This window comes from Anas platyrhynchos, chromosome 1, assembly GCF_047663525.1.
Source record: "Anas platyrhynchos isolate ZD024472 breed Pekin duck chromosome 1, IASCAAS_PekinDuck_T2T, whole genome shotgun sequence".
Lineage (NCBI taxonomy): Eukaryota > Metazoa > Chordata > Aves > Anseriformes > Anatidae > Anas > Anas platyrhynchos.
In genome coordinates, this window is record NC_092587.1 from 79,467,739 (window position 1) to 79,483,602 (window position 15,864).

The window sequence follows — 15,864 nt, forward strand, 5'->3', positions numbered from 1 at the left end:
CATCCCATAACAGGACCAAGACCATGTGGGTTGGGGAAGTGAGTCCTTGTCTTGACTTTCATCAGTATCAGCATCTTCCTCCTATCTCCTATTTTTATGAATCTAATAGCACAAGAAACTATTTTGTCACTAGTTGACAACAATCTGGGAACTGTTCAGTCCTTCAAAACTTTGACGCAAAATAGGTATAAAACTTGTTGATAAACGTAGCTATCTCTCTGCTGAGAAGTGGAAAAGACCGTATGATCAGAAAGAAAATCAAAGGAAATTCTTGATCTCAAGAGATTTTTAACAAGGGTAGAATTCAACTATCCAGCAGAGAGCTAATAGGCTATGTTTCCTCATTGATGCAGATATTCCTGAGCTAGTTGTATAGGAATCACTTTTCAAGTTAGAACTGTAGGCACACAGTACTACTCTATCAGCACCCAGCTAATATGTCGATAGGACTGTAACATTGTAATTCATTGCTACTTTGATATCTCCACACCACACTATTGTGAGGTGGAAAGAGATAGGCTCACAGAGTCTGGTGAAGGTTGAAAGAAATAGAGGGAAGATATGTGAATTACAACTTGTTCATGGGGCAAAGGCTTTCTGTGTTTACAAAAATAATGGTTCTGGTTAGATCATCATGTGACCAGATACAGTTTGCCTTTTACTAAGTTAATAACAATGGGTTTGCAGGGGCTCATTCTGCTCACACAGCAAGTAGTCTCTCTGGCTGGTGCCTTGATAGCACCACACACTGTGCAGTGCAGTGGCTTGGAATGTATGTCAAGGACCAGTGTGCCTGCCTAGCTAACCTTCAAACTCTGTCCGTTTACAAATCTCCCCTCTGCTTTTGCACACATTCCTGAATGTGGTTGCCTACTCATGTTAGCAAATGCGTTCTCAGGGAAGATGAACTCTTAAGCTTTTGTTATGCAGATAAATGTAGACCTGATATATGTTGTTTCTTTACCCAAGTGTTCACTAACCTAATGGGGTGTTAACCTTTTTTTTTTTTCCCTGTGATTTTTCCCCCTTTAGGAGAACATATTATTATACCACAAAGGCCAAGGTTCAGTTAAAGTTATTGATTTTGGATCAAGCTGCTATGAACACCAAAGAGGTTTGCAGAAAAGTCAAGTTGATGTAATTTTCTTAATAAGTTTTCTTAATTTTTAATAATGTGGGAAAAGCTAATTCTTTGATTGATCTATGTCCCTAATCAAAATCTGACAAGCTGTTCAGCCATTGGTGGTGGAACATATACTTGTAGGAAATAAATAAGCTATTACCATGTTTCTTCTTTGTCCCAAGCCTAATCAACCCTCTACTGCTGTTGAACTTAGAATTGCCTTTGCAAAAATGGTTAGCTGAAATGGGCCTATCCAGATAATCCCAGTTACATGATTTAACAAATAGTTTGTAGGATCAGGATAGGTCCAGAGATCCTTTCCCAGTGGAATGGTTAAAAAATGGGCACTTTTTGGATGAATACAATGAGGTAGGAAACAGAAAAGAAAAACAGAAAGAAATCTAGACTACATTTTTAAACCAAAACTAGTCTTGAATTACTCCTTTATTTTCCTATGAAAGTTTGATATATAAACTGAACCAAACATTTTCATTTATATTTTGGGATTCAGCCCGTTAGATTTGCATCACAGTTTTGTAGGAGCAGGTCATCATTTTAGGTTTTCCCATATTTGAGTAAAATATAATCTGAAGACACAGCGTAAAATATTTGCAGATAGTAACAAACTGAAACATAAACATCAATAGAAAGAAAGAAGGATTATGACTGAGACTCTGTCAGCTGAAACAAGACTCAGTGCAACCCTCAATTTGGTACAGTATTAAAGAGTATAAAACAAAAAAATCAGTTATTTATTTGTGATAAAATTACAGAAAAACAGCCAACAATTATACAGTTGGCCAAATGCACAGATTACCACCATGGTGCTCTTTATCTGCACAGATTTGGTGAAATCGCATGCTGTGCAGAACTAACTTTTCAGGGCACTTTCCTTCCAGAAAGATATCAAATATATGGGAATGTAAAGAACTGCAAAAATACAAATAAAGTGACAATCAGGTTGATAAGAATAAGGAAATAACAGTGCTTGTATACTGTAATAGTTTTCATTTGTTTGAACTGACAAGAGGCAAAAGGATAAATCTACTCATTAGGAGTCCAAACTTGGAATGTGATTTTTGATAGTTGCTGTGAGGTTATAGCTCAGACAATAATGCATGAACAGGGGAATAAGAAGGCAACAGGAGATATTCCCTAGATATCAGTAGAAAAAAGTATTTCCTATAGTGTAAGATTGTGATAATGAAGAACTGTTGATTCATTCAAAGGGAAGACCTGCAAGTATGAAAGTGAACAGAGTAAGCTGAATCACAGCATTAGAAGAAGAGTTTCTTTCAGTAAAACCTATTGAAGTATGATTTCAAATAAAATAGTGCTAAACATATTGCTCATTGATTTTAGAATGGGATAAGGGAAGGTTTTCAGAGCCTGTGTGAGCAGTCCATTAATGGGAGCTAGTAGTTAGAGTAGATATATGGTGCTTGAACATAGATATCAATTTTACTGTGGAATCTGGAATCCACATTTCTGTCTCAATTACAATATTTTGCTTCTTGTCAATTTTTTTTTTTTTACATTTTTTTGTTGCAGTGTACACGTATGTTCAGAGCCGGTTTTATCGCTCACCTGAAGTGATTCTTGGTCATCCTTATGCCATGGCTGTTGATATGTGGAGCTTAGGCTGTATCATGGCTGAACTTTACACAGGCTACCCACTGTTTCCAGGGGAAAATGAGGTTGACCAACTTGCTTGCATCATGGAGGTAACTTCTGGGATTGTATTTTGAATTACATACTCACTTGATAAACTGTGCTGCCAGCAACAAAAAGAAATTTCAAGAAATGAAGAAGTATAATTGATGAAGATACAGCCTTTTAGAGAGAGGTTTATTGCAGCCATAAGACACTTTGAAAGGATAGGTTCTAACGAGAAATTGTTATTTCTATTTCTTGTGCTAAACGCTTCTTTGTACATTCACTGTCTTGCTTCTGAAGGAAACACATTTTAATCTGCTCAGAATTTGTACAGAGAAGCTACCACAGAAGAAGTATATCTAGGGGGAAGGAAAAGCAATACAAATTATATAACAGGCTCCTCTTCTCTCAGATCACAGAACTGACAGTCAAGTGAAATCTGTCAAGGTCTTTAGTCCAAGCTCCTTCTGAGAGTGAGATTTTTGCTGATCAGTCAGCTGTGGCTTTGTCTAGCAAATCTTGAAAACCTCAAAGTCTAGAGTTTCTACCACCTGTCTGCATGAGCTGTTAAAATGCTGCTCTATTCTCCTGGTGAAAAAGTTTTTCTTCATCGTCACCCTGAACTTCTCAAGCCACAGTTTGTGGATGTTGCCCCTTCTTATACTGGCTGCCTACCAAAGAGTTTGGCTCTGTCATCTTTGTAACTGTTTCAGGAATGTAGTGTGATACACGTATATCCTACCTCAGATCATCTACCAAATGTTAGAGTAGGTGCAAAGCTGACCCATGAAAGCGGCTGCATACCAACCACTACACTGCAATCTGATGTTGAACTCAGCCCCAAATTCTCATCCTTCTAGTGCCATGTTAGTTTGTACAAGATTTTTCAACAGCAGCATCTCTCTCTTTGGCTTCCTACGATGTATTTTATTAACAGAAATGCTAGTTCTTAGAGCCCTCTGTGGATGAAGATCCTGATGTCAACTTTTATGAGAAGACATTTTCTATGTGCAGACAACTTTAAGGGAATCCATTAATTCCTTCCAAAATAAAATATATAAAAGCAAATGGCTTTTAGACATTTCATAGTCAGTTGCTACATTCAGCTTCTTTTCAAATGGTGTTAGGTGAAATATCATATCTCTCCTGATGGCTGTTGTGTATGTTTATGAAATGAGCAGTAACTCCATGTATTTTTATTTTTTTTTGTATTGAAGGTTTTGGGTCTTCCACCAGCTGATTTTATCCAGGCTGCATCAAGGAAGCGAACATTCTTTGGTAACTGATTCTGTTTGTTTTTCCTTGCTGGACTCCTCTGCTCGTTAATCACTGATAGAGCACTGGTAGAAAGTAGGGTTAGAAGAACTTAAGCTGCTTCTTAGCTGACAACACTTCCTTCAGAAAGAGGTATTGAGGTAAAGCAAACTGATAACATTAGGCCTACAAATGAATGTGTTCCTCTGTTCTTCATCTTTTACGGGCCTCATATTGCCAAGCTGAGAGAGAAGAAATGGGGAAATCCATTCCATTGTTACGTCTTAAAAGATGTTATTTCAGAAAGGAACACAGGCTTGGGGAAACTAATTTAGGCTAAGTTAACTTCTCTGGATATCATGTGGTTTAGGAAAAAATTAACACTTAGTGTAAGATGCAATCTCTAGGATGTAACCAGTATTGTTTGCCACAATGCTGACAGATAATCAGTTGAACAGGACAAAACTGGAATTAGCGGTATGGATGCGTACTGTTTTTGCAACTCTTAAAGTTTTGGTCAAGATTTTTAATGTGATTTTTTTTATCACGTTTTTATTTTTTAAGATTCCAAAGGTTTTCCTAAATCCATAACCAACAGCAAGGGAAAAAAGAGATGCCCAGACTCAAAGGATTTAAGCACAGTGTTGAAAACTCATGATGCTGGTTTCTTGGACTTTCTGAAAGGATGTCTAATGTGAGTTCATAGTTCTGATTTACATGCAGCAGACTGGTTTTGAACTTGCTTTCAATGTCTTGTGCCTTTAAAATCTTTGTATCTGTTTTTGGCTTTTGTGTGTGTGTTTTTGTTTGTTTATTTTGCCCTTCATGGTATTATTAGGGTAGCTATTACAGATACTCACAGCTTATTGCAGTGAAAAATAATTGCACAAAAAGACTCAGTGTAAGGGACTAGTTCAAGCTACGTTTAAAAAAAAATGTCATGTCTAAAAACATCTCTCCTTCCTCTGATGTTGCAGACTAAACTTTAAAAGCAACATTTTTCGTCTATTTAGACCTTTTGTATTTCATCCTTTCTGTTTTATCTAAAATAAAGGTTCATTCTTCTATGGAGATAGGCTGAGGGTGTTGGGGTCATTCAGCTTGGAGAAGAAAAGACTCTGGGGAGACTTTATAGCAGTCTTCCAGCACATAAATGGGACCTACAGGAAAGCTGGGGATGGACTTTTTATCAGGAAGTACATTGATAGGACAAGGAATAGTGGTTTTAAACTAAAAAGTTAGTTTTTGATTAGATATTTGGAATAAATTCTTTCCTATGAGGGTGATGAGGCACTGCAACAAGTTGCCCAGAGAAGCTGTGGATGCCCCATCCATGAAAGGGTTCAAGGCCAGATTGGATGGAGCTTTGGACAACCTGGTCTTATGAAAGGTGTCCCTGACCATGGCAGATGGGTTGGAACTGGATGGTCTTGAGGTCCCTTCCAACCCAACCCATTTTATGGCTGTGATTCTATGATTCTGATTAACACAAATAATGATAATGCACTGTCCCAAGGCAGTGCATATTTGCAAATCAAAGTTTGGTTTTGTACTTAAATCAGCCTCCTACTCTGGTGGGAATAAAGTCTTCCAAAATTTCCTCCAGTGGGAGATATATTGGGAGCTAACTTAGCTGACCTGAATTTCTTGATCATATTTTCTGTGCTAGGTCTTGGAAATGGCAATCAGATGGAATGTTATGGTATATGTATGAAAATAGTTCTGCTTCTTTGAATATCTGCTTGCAACGATCTCACTGTCAGTATGTATGTTCCGTGGGTGAGATTAGACTCTTTTTGGTTATAATATGCTATAGACATTCCCCATTGCACAGGATAAAAGGGCAAAGTATATTCAAGCATGTCTCCATTCCAGAATCAATAGTATTGTTTGCTTGTTCACTTCTTTCTTGACTGTGGTAGTTAGTGTGGAGAATTGCTTAGCATATTTACTGGAGTGTTACCTTGTATTCTGCATGCTGATTTTTTTTTCATTACCGTAGTTATACTTACTTCTCGTTGACGGCAACACAATGTACGTTTCAAGAATGATCTGATCTGAAGTATCAGATAGACCATATTTTTTCCATTCTTAAGATTGAAATAAAGTTTTATAAATCAGTCAATCTCAGAATGCAAGAAGAGTCTAATATGTCTCAGGTCCTGTCATTTCTAAGATAATATGTTGACTTCACTCCAGTCAAGAATTTTGTTACTGTAGGGCAATAGTATACAAATGTTTTCTCAAAGGAAATTGATGACTGGCACAATTTTCTAAAATGCTAGACACAAATAACATGGAAATGTTTACGGTCTTCACAGAAGGTAGGAATCAGACAGATTCTCTATGCCATGAACTTTTTACATAGTACCACAGAATAATTTAGGTAGGAAGAGACCTCTGGAAGTCCCTGGAAATAGCAGGGCAAGTCCAAGCAGGGCAAACTTGGATCAGATTGCTCAGAACCTCATCCTGTTAGGTTCTGAGTATCTCCAGAGAGGAAGAATCCACAGCCTGTGGCAACCTGTTCCAAATACAAAGCACTCTCATGTTGAGAGCATTAATGGCAAGGTGTCTTTGTGTTTGTGTGGGGGAAGGGAGAAATATTTCAGTGTCAGCAGCATATCATCTGTCTTCACAAAGTCATTGGGACTTTTTTTATAAAAGAAGTATTGTTGGGAAGGCAAGCTATTTCATGGCTCAAGTACGATCATGGCTGTTCCAAAGAGGTCAGGTTACAAAGCATTTTACATGGTGAGACTCCATGATATGAGGTGTCATTTTACTAATAGTTAAAATGAAATCTGTTGGGAGGTGGTTACTAATGAAGTTTTACTCATCCATTGAATGAGAAAACTGAGCATAGAGGAACAAACTTGTGTCTGGTTGCCTTAAATATTTACCTCTTATTATAGGTAGAGTAAGCTTTTGTTCTAATTTTTACTGAACTGTAATGGCAGCAGAAGCTGGTTCCACGCCTTTTGCAGTGCTACCTCTGCCTTATGCAAGGCTAGTATTTTGTGCCTTGTTTAACATTGTAAAATTCTTTCTAGCAGTTATGGGTTATTTTCCTAGAGAAATCCAACCTAGTTTGCAGTTACCTCTTCTCGTGTGTCTTGCACAAGAAGATTTCTTTTAATGTTCTCTGTTTGCTAAAGCTGTATGAATCATTGAATCATTTTGGTTTGCTGGTTGAATCATAAAATTTAGAAACAATTTCAGTGAAGCAAAGACACCTGTAAGCAAGTAATTTCAGGTCACAAAAAACATCTATGCTGCAGTTTTTGTTGTTATTGTTGTTTGTTCGTTTGTTTTAATTTTCATAGGTTTGAAATGAAAGCTCATTTGGTGACAGAAAGAATTGATCTATTTGGTGTTTTGAAGTTGTCAATCTGTGTTTTTCCAAAGCAGCTTTGTACATTTGCCATGACCTCACAGATATTTTTGTTCAACGTATATATACCCATTTTGCAGATGAAAACTTGAGACTGAAAAAGAATTCAGTCAGCTCTTGTGATGGCAAGAGCATCTTTTTTTTTTTCTACTTCATTTCTGTACAGTTCTAAACAGCATTGATATTGGGCAAATCAGAATGAAACACCCTGCAACTAATGTAGAGATTTGTGACATAAATATTAGGATTGTTATGAATGCAGTGTGAATGGAAATGTATGCTTGCTTAAGCACTGGAGTAAACAGCACAATGAGGGCCCAAAGAATTGTGCATATTGATAACAAATGATACCGTTCCCAGGACACTGGTCTCCCTTGTAAAGCTGGGAAGTGCAGTGTTTGTGTTACAGCCAGGACAGTCAGGAAGCCTGCATTCTGGTGATACCACAGCACAGGTGACCAGCAGTGAAAAATCTGAAAGGTTGCAGAATATCACCCACACCATTAACTTTCCTGTTAGTCAAAAGCAAACAAAACAGATACATATTCCAAATCTACAAGTGAAAACAGACGATGAGTAGTTACCTTGCACAACATTCCAACACTTATGGAGATCAAAGTCGGAAAGGTTCTTATGTGGAGGACAACGCCTAAACGCCAGGTGACTTCTAAAGGATACGAAAGGTCTGTCCAAGGACTATTTCACTGTCACTAGTCAAGAACAACCCCAGAGGTGTGGTGAAGACTCGGTAGATGTCATCTCTTGCCATCTGTGTGACACACAAGTGATCTCGGCCAGAACACTTGGTATTTGTGAATGTGTAGATGTGAAAACTGTGTGAATTAAACCTGTGAGAGAATGAATGTGAGAAGGTAAAATAAAATTAGGAATTTTGTAAAAATATCACCTTCCATTTCCATAATAAGATCTCTCATGAATTTGTTAAACTAATTCTCCACATTAGTTTCAGATGCAGCTAAATTAGGGAAGATTTATCTTTTAATGAATTACCCTATGTCTGATTTGTGTTCGCATTCTTGGAGCTTGCATTGACAGAATGTGAAAACTTTGAAACAAATATTCAGTTGGGTCCCTACCCTAATAACACTATAAACTGCACATTTGTGTATTTAAAAATATCTAGATGCTACAGATCAAAGCAAAGATGAGATCAACAAAGCACATAGTGCTGAAGTAAGTAAAAAGTTTTTAGCAAGTAGAAAGATGGAGAAGATCAAGTAAGATTTTTCTTTATTTTCCATTAAAATTCTTTTGTTTCAAAAAATGGCCTTATGGCATGACTTTCAAATACTGAACCTCTTGGCTTAAACTAACTTTCAGTTATAGCTACTGTTGAATAACTTTTTGCCTACTGTGGATTTAAGGTGGGAACCTGCTCAGCGCATGACTCCAGATGAAGCAATGAAACATGCATGGATCCAGGAACCAAAAATATGCAGAGCAAAACAGAAAATGCAGGTTTCAAGGAAGCTGAGTGATGGCTCTTTCTCTACACCAGGAAAGAAAAAAGAGAATATCCGTAAGCATGTCTACCTGGAAAACTAACTGCATTTATATTGGTGTTTGGTATTTCTTTATATTTCATAGCATCTGACCGATGTAAGGTGAGGTGATAGTACACACTATGCAGATTGTGAACAGTCTCTGGAATCTAGTGAATAGAGCAACTATTTCTTACCTCTACAGAAATAGATCTGCCCATTACTTATTTTTGTAGTGGCTCCCAGCAAGAAGACAGGTAGCACTAAAGGTTCACAGAGAAAGCTTTTCCCTGTTCACAGCAAAATAGTTATGGTATCTGACACCATACCATAGTGCACTTCACTTTCAGAGCAAAAGAATGCAGCAGTGGTTGTTGTGAGATCACAACAGAAATTTTCAACTGATTTTTTCTGAGTTTGTAGTGATCGTGTGTTTAGCTGCTGCTGATAATCCACAGTCTCACCCTATCATTTTATTTATTTATTATTACAGAAAATATCTGGAAAGATACAGCTGACAATGTGAAAAATGAACTGGGTGAAAGACTGACTCTCACTGTGCCCTCCACAGGAACAACAGAAAATGATGTACAGAATCACACAATGAAACATGCTATTCCAGAGAAACTTTTGGATACTGAAACAGAAAAGCCAATCAAAAACGATCAAGCAGAACACAGTGGTGAAACAGCTCTTCCAAAAAATTCTTTCTTTTTCCCACCAATTAAGTAATGCAGAGTACAAGTAATGATTGGTTCAGTTGCATACCTGGTGTATTTTGTAGGTACTTGTACTCAGGAATATAAGCTGTATCTGTCTGAACATGGACTGTGCATATTGTAGGTTTATTTAATGTTCATTTTACTTTGAAATAGTCCAGGAAAAAAAAAAAAAAAGAATTTGAACAACATTCATTTTCCTCACCTCCATCCTTGCTATGTTCAGAGATACTTTACAACTAGCAGCAATAAAATGGAGACTGTAGAGACAGAGTGGCTTGTTCGTGATGTTATAACAGACTTCTGAATTTTAGGTTTTCCTGAAGCTAAAAGAACAAATGTATTGACTAAAGGATCTGAATCCTTTCACTTACAGCATAAATAAGGAATAATTCACAGATAGGCTTGCTGGATTTACTTCTGTATAAAACATAGAAATCAAACACAGCATCTCCACTTTCCTCCTTCTCTATCTCATCTTTTTTTTGTGTGAAGCACTAGATGGAAGCCATTGTCGCACTTTCTTAGCAGACTTAGGAACGTAAATTATGTTCTTTTGCTCTTCCACAATTACAGAGGGTGGTATTTCATGCCCATTTCTTCAGGGACTTCACTCAATACTCTTATCAACAAGAAAAAGGAATTAAAGCAAGCTGTTTAGATTCATGGGAATTGTTCTCCATAGGAACTTAATAGTCCGGAAAAAAAAAAAAAAAAAAAAAAAAAGAAACAGAAACAAACAAAACCCACAAGATTTCTAGGAACCCTGTGATTTCTATGCTCAATTTAAACATTAATCTCTGTGGCACACACCTCGTTATGACTCATTTACCTTACTGTGGCTTATGGATAGTACTGCAAAATATGAAAGCACATAGTGAGGAAATTGTCATACAAAATGCAGCTGCTGCTGTAACAGTGCAAAATAGTAGTCCCAAGAGAGCTAGGTGATTGTCGGTGTTAAGAGTTACCATAACAGCAAACTCCCGCAGGCCCTATGTGCAAAAGAAAAACCCAGAGAACAGGAAAATGCTCCCTACACAGTTCTAATACAACAATGAATAAACAAGGCGTCTGATAGGGTGCAGAGGCGACTGCATTACAAGAGTCCTACTGTAGGTGTGCTGCCAAATATAAAATTAATGGAAACAGTCATCTCAGAGAAAATGGGCTGCACAATACAAAGTGACCATTCATGTGGGTTTCAGGCAAGTCCTGGGACTCAGAACTGCACAGCTGGAAGATAAGTGACCCAACAGGGCAACAGCCCATTATTGGGTGTAATTGAGTGATTAAGCGTCTTGGTATTCTGGCAGTAAAATGTCATTCTGCTGTGATTCAGATGTTACTGACAAGCAGGCCAACTTGCAGTGCCAGAATTGTCTGTATCTCTGGCTTCAGAGAGACTCCTGTTCAGCTGAACTCTCCTGAAGACTATAAAAAGCTTCTGTTCTTCCATGGAAGGATATGCCAGAAAAAGTGAATTCTCTTGTGCACTGCATTTATTTCTGTGATTACACAATACCTAAAGAGGGTGAGTATCAAGTGGGAGGTACACAGAGCCCTTACCATGTTTCACGGAGAAGGAATCCCGGCCCTGATGGGAATGGAGCTAGACTCATCAGCAGTGTTAGGGAATATTCAGATAGGTTTTTGCAGATGTTTGGAAAATATTTTGGATATTTATTGAAAGTAACACAGAAGATGAGAAGCAAAAGGTTTCCATTTAAGTGCAAGGGTTCTTTGTGGACTAAGAACAGCAAGAGTACTTATCCTGATAGCATGTAACATAAAAGGTCAGATTCTTATCTCCTTGGAAAAAGAAATTGTACAGTTTCTATTCATTTGCTGTTCCTTCTCCAGCTTTGTTGTGGTATGTTCACTTGATGACTGTTTAGGCTGCTCCAAGTTAAAATATCTGTTTTCTCACAATTTTGCACTTGTGTATTTGTCTGCTGTACCTTAGAGACAAGGTTTTGGGGTCGTTTATACCAACCTTTTTTTGATAGTATTGTTTAGTGATAATGAAGCCCCAAACTCAGTCTAATGTACGGGTTCATGTGCTGGAGCTGCAGTTTCTTCCATTAATTCACAATTAATACATTTCAATAGCTTTTTGTAGTAAGCAGCATCATATTGCTTCTCTTGGCATATGTTTGTGTTTTTTCAAGACATTCAGAGCATATAGAAACAAAGCCACCAGAGACTGAAATTCAGTGTGATTATCCTATTCACAGTAGGCAGCTAGATGGCATTTTACTGTAGCTAACTGGCTCTTCTGTATTTTGTCTTCCCTTCTTTGCTGACCTGCTGTTATTTTTTAATTCCTTCAGCCTCCACAGTGATTTCCACTGTCCAAGTATTTCTTAATAAGGCCTCTTTTAGATAACTGTTGGATTATTTATTTATTTATTTATTTTTCAGATATGACAGAAATAGATAGAAATGCCTTGGTAGAAAGATCTAGTCCCAGATACAGGTAGCATCCAGTTCTTTGAGCTGTAAAGGGAAAGTCAAAATACTGAGAACATTCCTCTGACTCCTGCTCTGTTTGAGCTACCTGCAGACTGATACCACTGAGTTTAAGAGAAGTTGCAGGAACCAGCACTGTTGCAGAAGTTGGTATTTACAGGATGCAGGACACAAATCTGTAGGAAATCAAGCTGTGAAAATATAGGTGCTCATTGAACAAGTGAGGTGTATTCCTTCTCTCCCTGAAACCTCATTTAGAAAACGTCTGTGAAAACTAATGATAATACATGCACCTTGGCTCTGCTGCTTTTCTGGAATTTAATGCATTTTGGGAAAAAAAAAAGAAAAAGAAAAAAAAAAAAAGCACCCCATTGCCCCTCCTAGGAGGCTAAGTATAATTGCTGTAAGTCAAACAGTCACTGCCAGAGCCAAGATCAGACAAGACCAAACCGTGCGGATCCTCACTTCCGTGCGCTTCTCTTACTCGTATGGGATCCTGAAGTTGGTTCCTTTATTCAGGGTTGATAAAGTTGTCATCGGTGGCAATGCTGGAACACTGCAGCCCCAGCTGGAGTAACGCAGAAGTGCAGCTGTTCACGAGGTGATGCCTGTCTGCTCGTTTGGGGTCGTTCGCTAATGTTCTGATGCCATCTAGCGTTACAAAAGGCTGCGTGTATTCTGTTTCGACTGCATTGCTAATGGCTCTTTAATGCCCAATAAAAAAGTAATAAGCTCATCAAGAACAAATCTCATAGAACAAAGGGTGACAGTGATAAGATCTCTCTTTAGATCTAGAATGTTGTAGCCTAACCTGGGCACAGAGCCACACCTCAACTCAAATAACAAGAAAAAACACATTATTTTATATACAGGTAGGGCTGAGCTATGTGGAACATTACCTCAAAGTAAGGAAAAAAAAAAAAAAAAGAAAAAAAAAAAAAGGCTTAAGTTTAGTAATTGTTTTACTGAATCAATGCAGCCAGGACAGGATATGCAGGAACAGCAATTTGATTTCCTGACTGTGCACACCATGCTAAGACCTACTGACATTACCTTTGGAGATGACCAGAGGGGACAAGATGGCTACCAACAATGTGAATCGCTTTTCCTGAGCATCTCAGCAGTAACACAATACCTACTTTACAAGCTGTAGTAAGTTTATCCACACTCAGAGAACTGAGCCACTGCCTGTCAGTCAGGATCTTCCTTATTCTTCCACACCCACTACCCATCCCAGCTCTGTTTCCCCACAGGTCATGGGACTAGAGGAACCCTGCACAACCTCTGCAGCTGCAAAAGCCATCCAGAGAAAAAAAAAGTCTACTACACATAGTCCTAATGTTCTCTAAAGGAAACCTAATAGTGGATCCTCAGTGATGGCTTGCTTAATTGTATTGTAAATTAAGCAACCTATCTGTCTTCCCATAGTTATGTTCTCTCCTCTATACCATTGGGAAAAATCAAGAACCTGAGTGTAGGGTGGGACGTGTCAGGCATTTTCCTCTACAAACAACCAGAGGAGAGGTCAACTGCAATCTGTGTACTGGCAGGGGAGAGGGAAGACTCAGCAGTTGGGTCAAGGGGAAAGCTTGAGGGAGAAATCATTGGGTGGGAACAACAGCAAAGTGACCCCTCACCCTGTCTCCCTGAGAAGCAGCAGTCCAATTCTTCCAGAGCCAAGGACAGGAGAAGAATGGCAGGTCCCTTTTCTGAGGCATTTAGTGCTCAGCTCTTTTATCACCTAGGTCATCGTATATCTTATTTGTCCCAAGAATGAGTCACTGGAAAAGTCTGAACCCAAGGAGAACAGCCCAAGATGTTTTGTTTGTTTGCTTGCTTTTAATACTGTTACTTTTGGTGCTCCCATTACTGAATTCTTTCTCAGACTCCATCTTGACACCTCTTAGTTGTCAAGATGTTACTAATTTCTAGATGTTACTAAACATGTTACTAATTTTTGGCTGTCCACCCACGTGGGAAGCTTGTACTAGTAAACTATTGTGTGAATTTTCCACCTGGGTCTGCCTAGAGTCATGGATTGCCAGTCTCTGATGACTGTAGTGTGTGACTGTTTGGGGGTTCATGCTGGAAGGGACAGGAAACAAAGTGGCAGGGGCTGAAATGGCTCTAGGGAGAGATGAGAAAATGTACTTAAAAGCTGGGAGGGATTGGGATGAGATGAGGTGGTCCTAAGTTCTGGAGGCCACATTCATCTGCGTTGATGAAAGACAAACAGAAGAAGCAACTGAGTCTTTGTTCTCCTGAGAAACATTTTATACATATGTATACATAGGAATCAATCAACTACCACTACAGTAGATGTGTCTACCTCCAAATGGGGAAAGGTCTCCCTCCCCACCTCTCCCATCAGAAGCTTTGGGGAATGGAGCAATATACACAGCTTAGCATGAGGCTTGGGCAGAGACACTGGAAATAAAGCAGCCACTCAGGAACATGGGGATTTCACTGACCCAAGATGTCAAGGCAATCATGAGGAACCTGAGAGGAACCATTGGGAAAAAGCCCTTTCCTCTAAGGACCTGCCCATTGCAGTCAATATTCTTATTGTACACTGAGTTTTATGTATATCAAACAGAAAATGCAGTGCAACATCACTTACTTCCTCCTCTTTCTGTGTGTCTCCATCTGCCACATAAGACAGATCCTCAGAAGTACTGTTGTGCCCTGTGGTTCTGACCCTCCTCATTCTTTTCACACTTGGCTCCTGCATGAGCACTTAGTTTTTCTAAAGGAAGGGTTATCTTCTTTCCTCTGTCATTTTATAATCATCTTTGGCATGTGGCTCACTGCTAATCTGTGGTATCTTACTGTTCCTGAATATCTCTCCCATGCCCCTTAGTAGTGGTGTGCAAACACCACATCCTGTTTCATCAAAGAAACCATGCAATTCTAATCCTTGTCACACAGCTAAGACACCCCTCTTTGTAATCCTGGGATAACCATGTCTTCCAGCAGTGTATCAGTTCCATTCCCTAATACCTTACTCCTCTCAGTGTAAAAAAGGGATTTTCTGCTTAGAAGAATAGAGAACTAGCAATGATGAAAATTTCTCACACCAGCAGGTCTGCAGAGCATCCTCATTGTAGCTGTGTATATTCCCTTCCCTTTTTCCCTCCCTCTACTTCATTAACTCTTGTCTTGGCTTCTCCCCACATGAGGGCTGAAGTCCCTCAGTTTTGACACCCTGTGATATCCTAGCCTTTTGTCCTACTATATTATCACAGCCCTCAGTCCTGGCTGGTGTCCCTAGAACAGTGTGCTGGGCCTCTCTGGAGCAGAGAAGCTTTAAAATGTTGGCATTGTACTACATAATTCATAAAAGAAACCGCAAATGTACTTGCTGCCTACAGCAAGACTGTCAACAATGTAAGTGGGGATCCAAGAAATCTGTATGCAATGTGATCTGTTTAAACCCTATCCCTGAAGATCAGATTAGATATCTCTCCTTCTCTGTTACTCATTTGTCCTACAAACACTTGTCTCAGCAGAATAATACAAACGGGCTTTTCTAGGCTTTCCTAGCACATAAGTCAGAATGAACTACAACCTTCAAAATCCATAGACCCAGGCTATGTTTTGTAGTGCATTATGCAACTAGACAAATTGTAAATGAGATTCACAAGGCAATTCCTGGCAGAACTGGTTGGAAGCCTGCTGAGGCATTTGTTTTTCTTATCAGTACTCTGAATCCTCCTGGAAACCATGTTAAGATAGATGAAAGAC

At 38.8% G+C, this 15,864-nt stretch overlaps 1 protein-coding gene across 2 annotated transcripts in view; it reads left to right on the forward strand.

Annotated features, from left to right (window-relative positions):
- Positions 1 to 9,921, forward strand: part of DYRK4 (dual specificity tyrosine phosphorylation regulated kinase 4) — a 47,857-nt gene extending 37,936 nt beyond the window's left edge. For both annotated transcript variants that reach the window (XM_072042655.1, XM_072042658.1), the window contains 6 exons: positions 1,033 to 1,114; positions 2,675 to 2,847; positions 3,997 to 4,057; positions 4,598 to 4,727; positions 8,813 to 8,967; positions 9,423 to 9,921. In XM_072042655.1, coding sequence (XP_071898756.1) covers positions 1,033 to 1,114; positions 2,675 to 2,847; positions 3,997 to 4,057; positions 4,598 to 4,727; positions 8,813 to 8,967; positions 9,423 to 9,661 — 840 coding nt within the window. In that variant the 3' untranslated portion in view covers positions 9,662 to 9,921. The remainder of the gene's footprint in view (positions 1 to 1,032; positions 1,115 to 2,674; positions 2,848 to 3,996; positions 4,058 to 4,597; positions 4,728 to 8,812; positions 8,968 to 9,422) is intronic.
- The last annotated feature ends 5,943 nt before the right edge of the window (positions 9,922 to 15,864 follow it).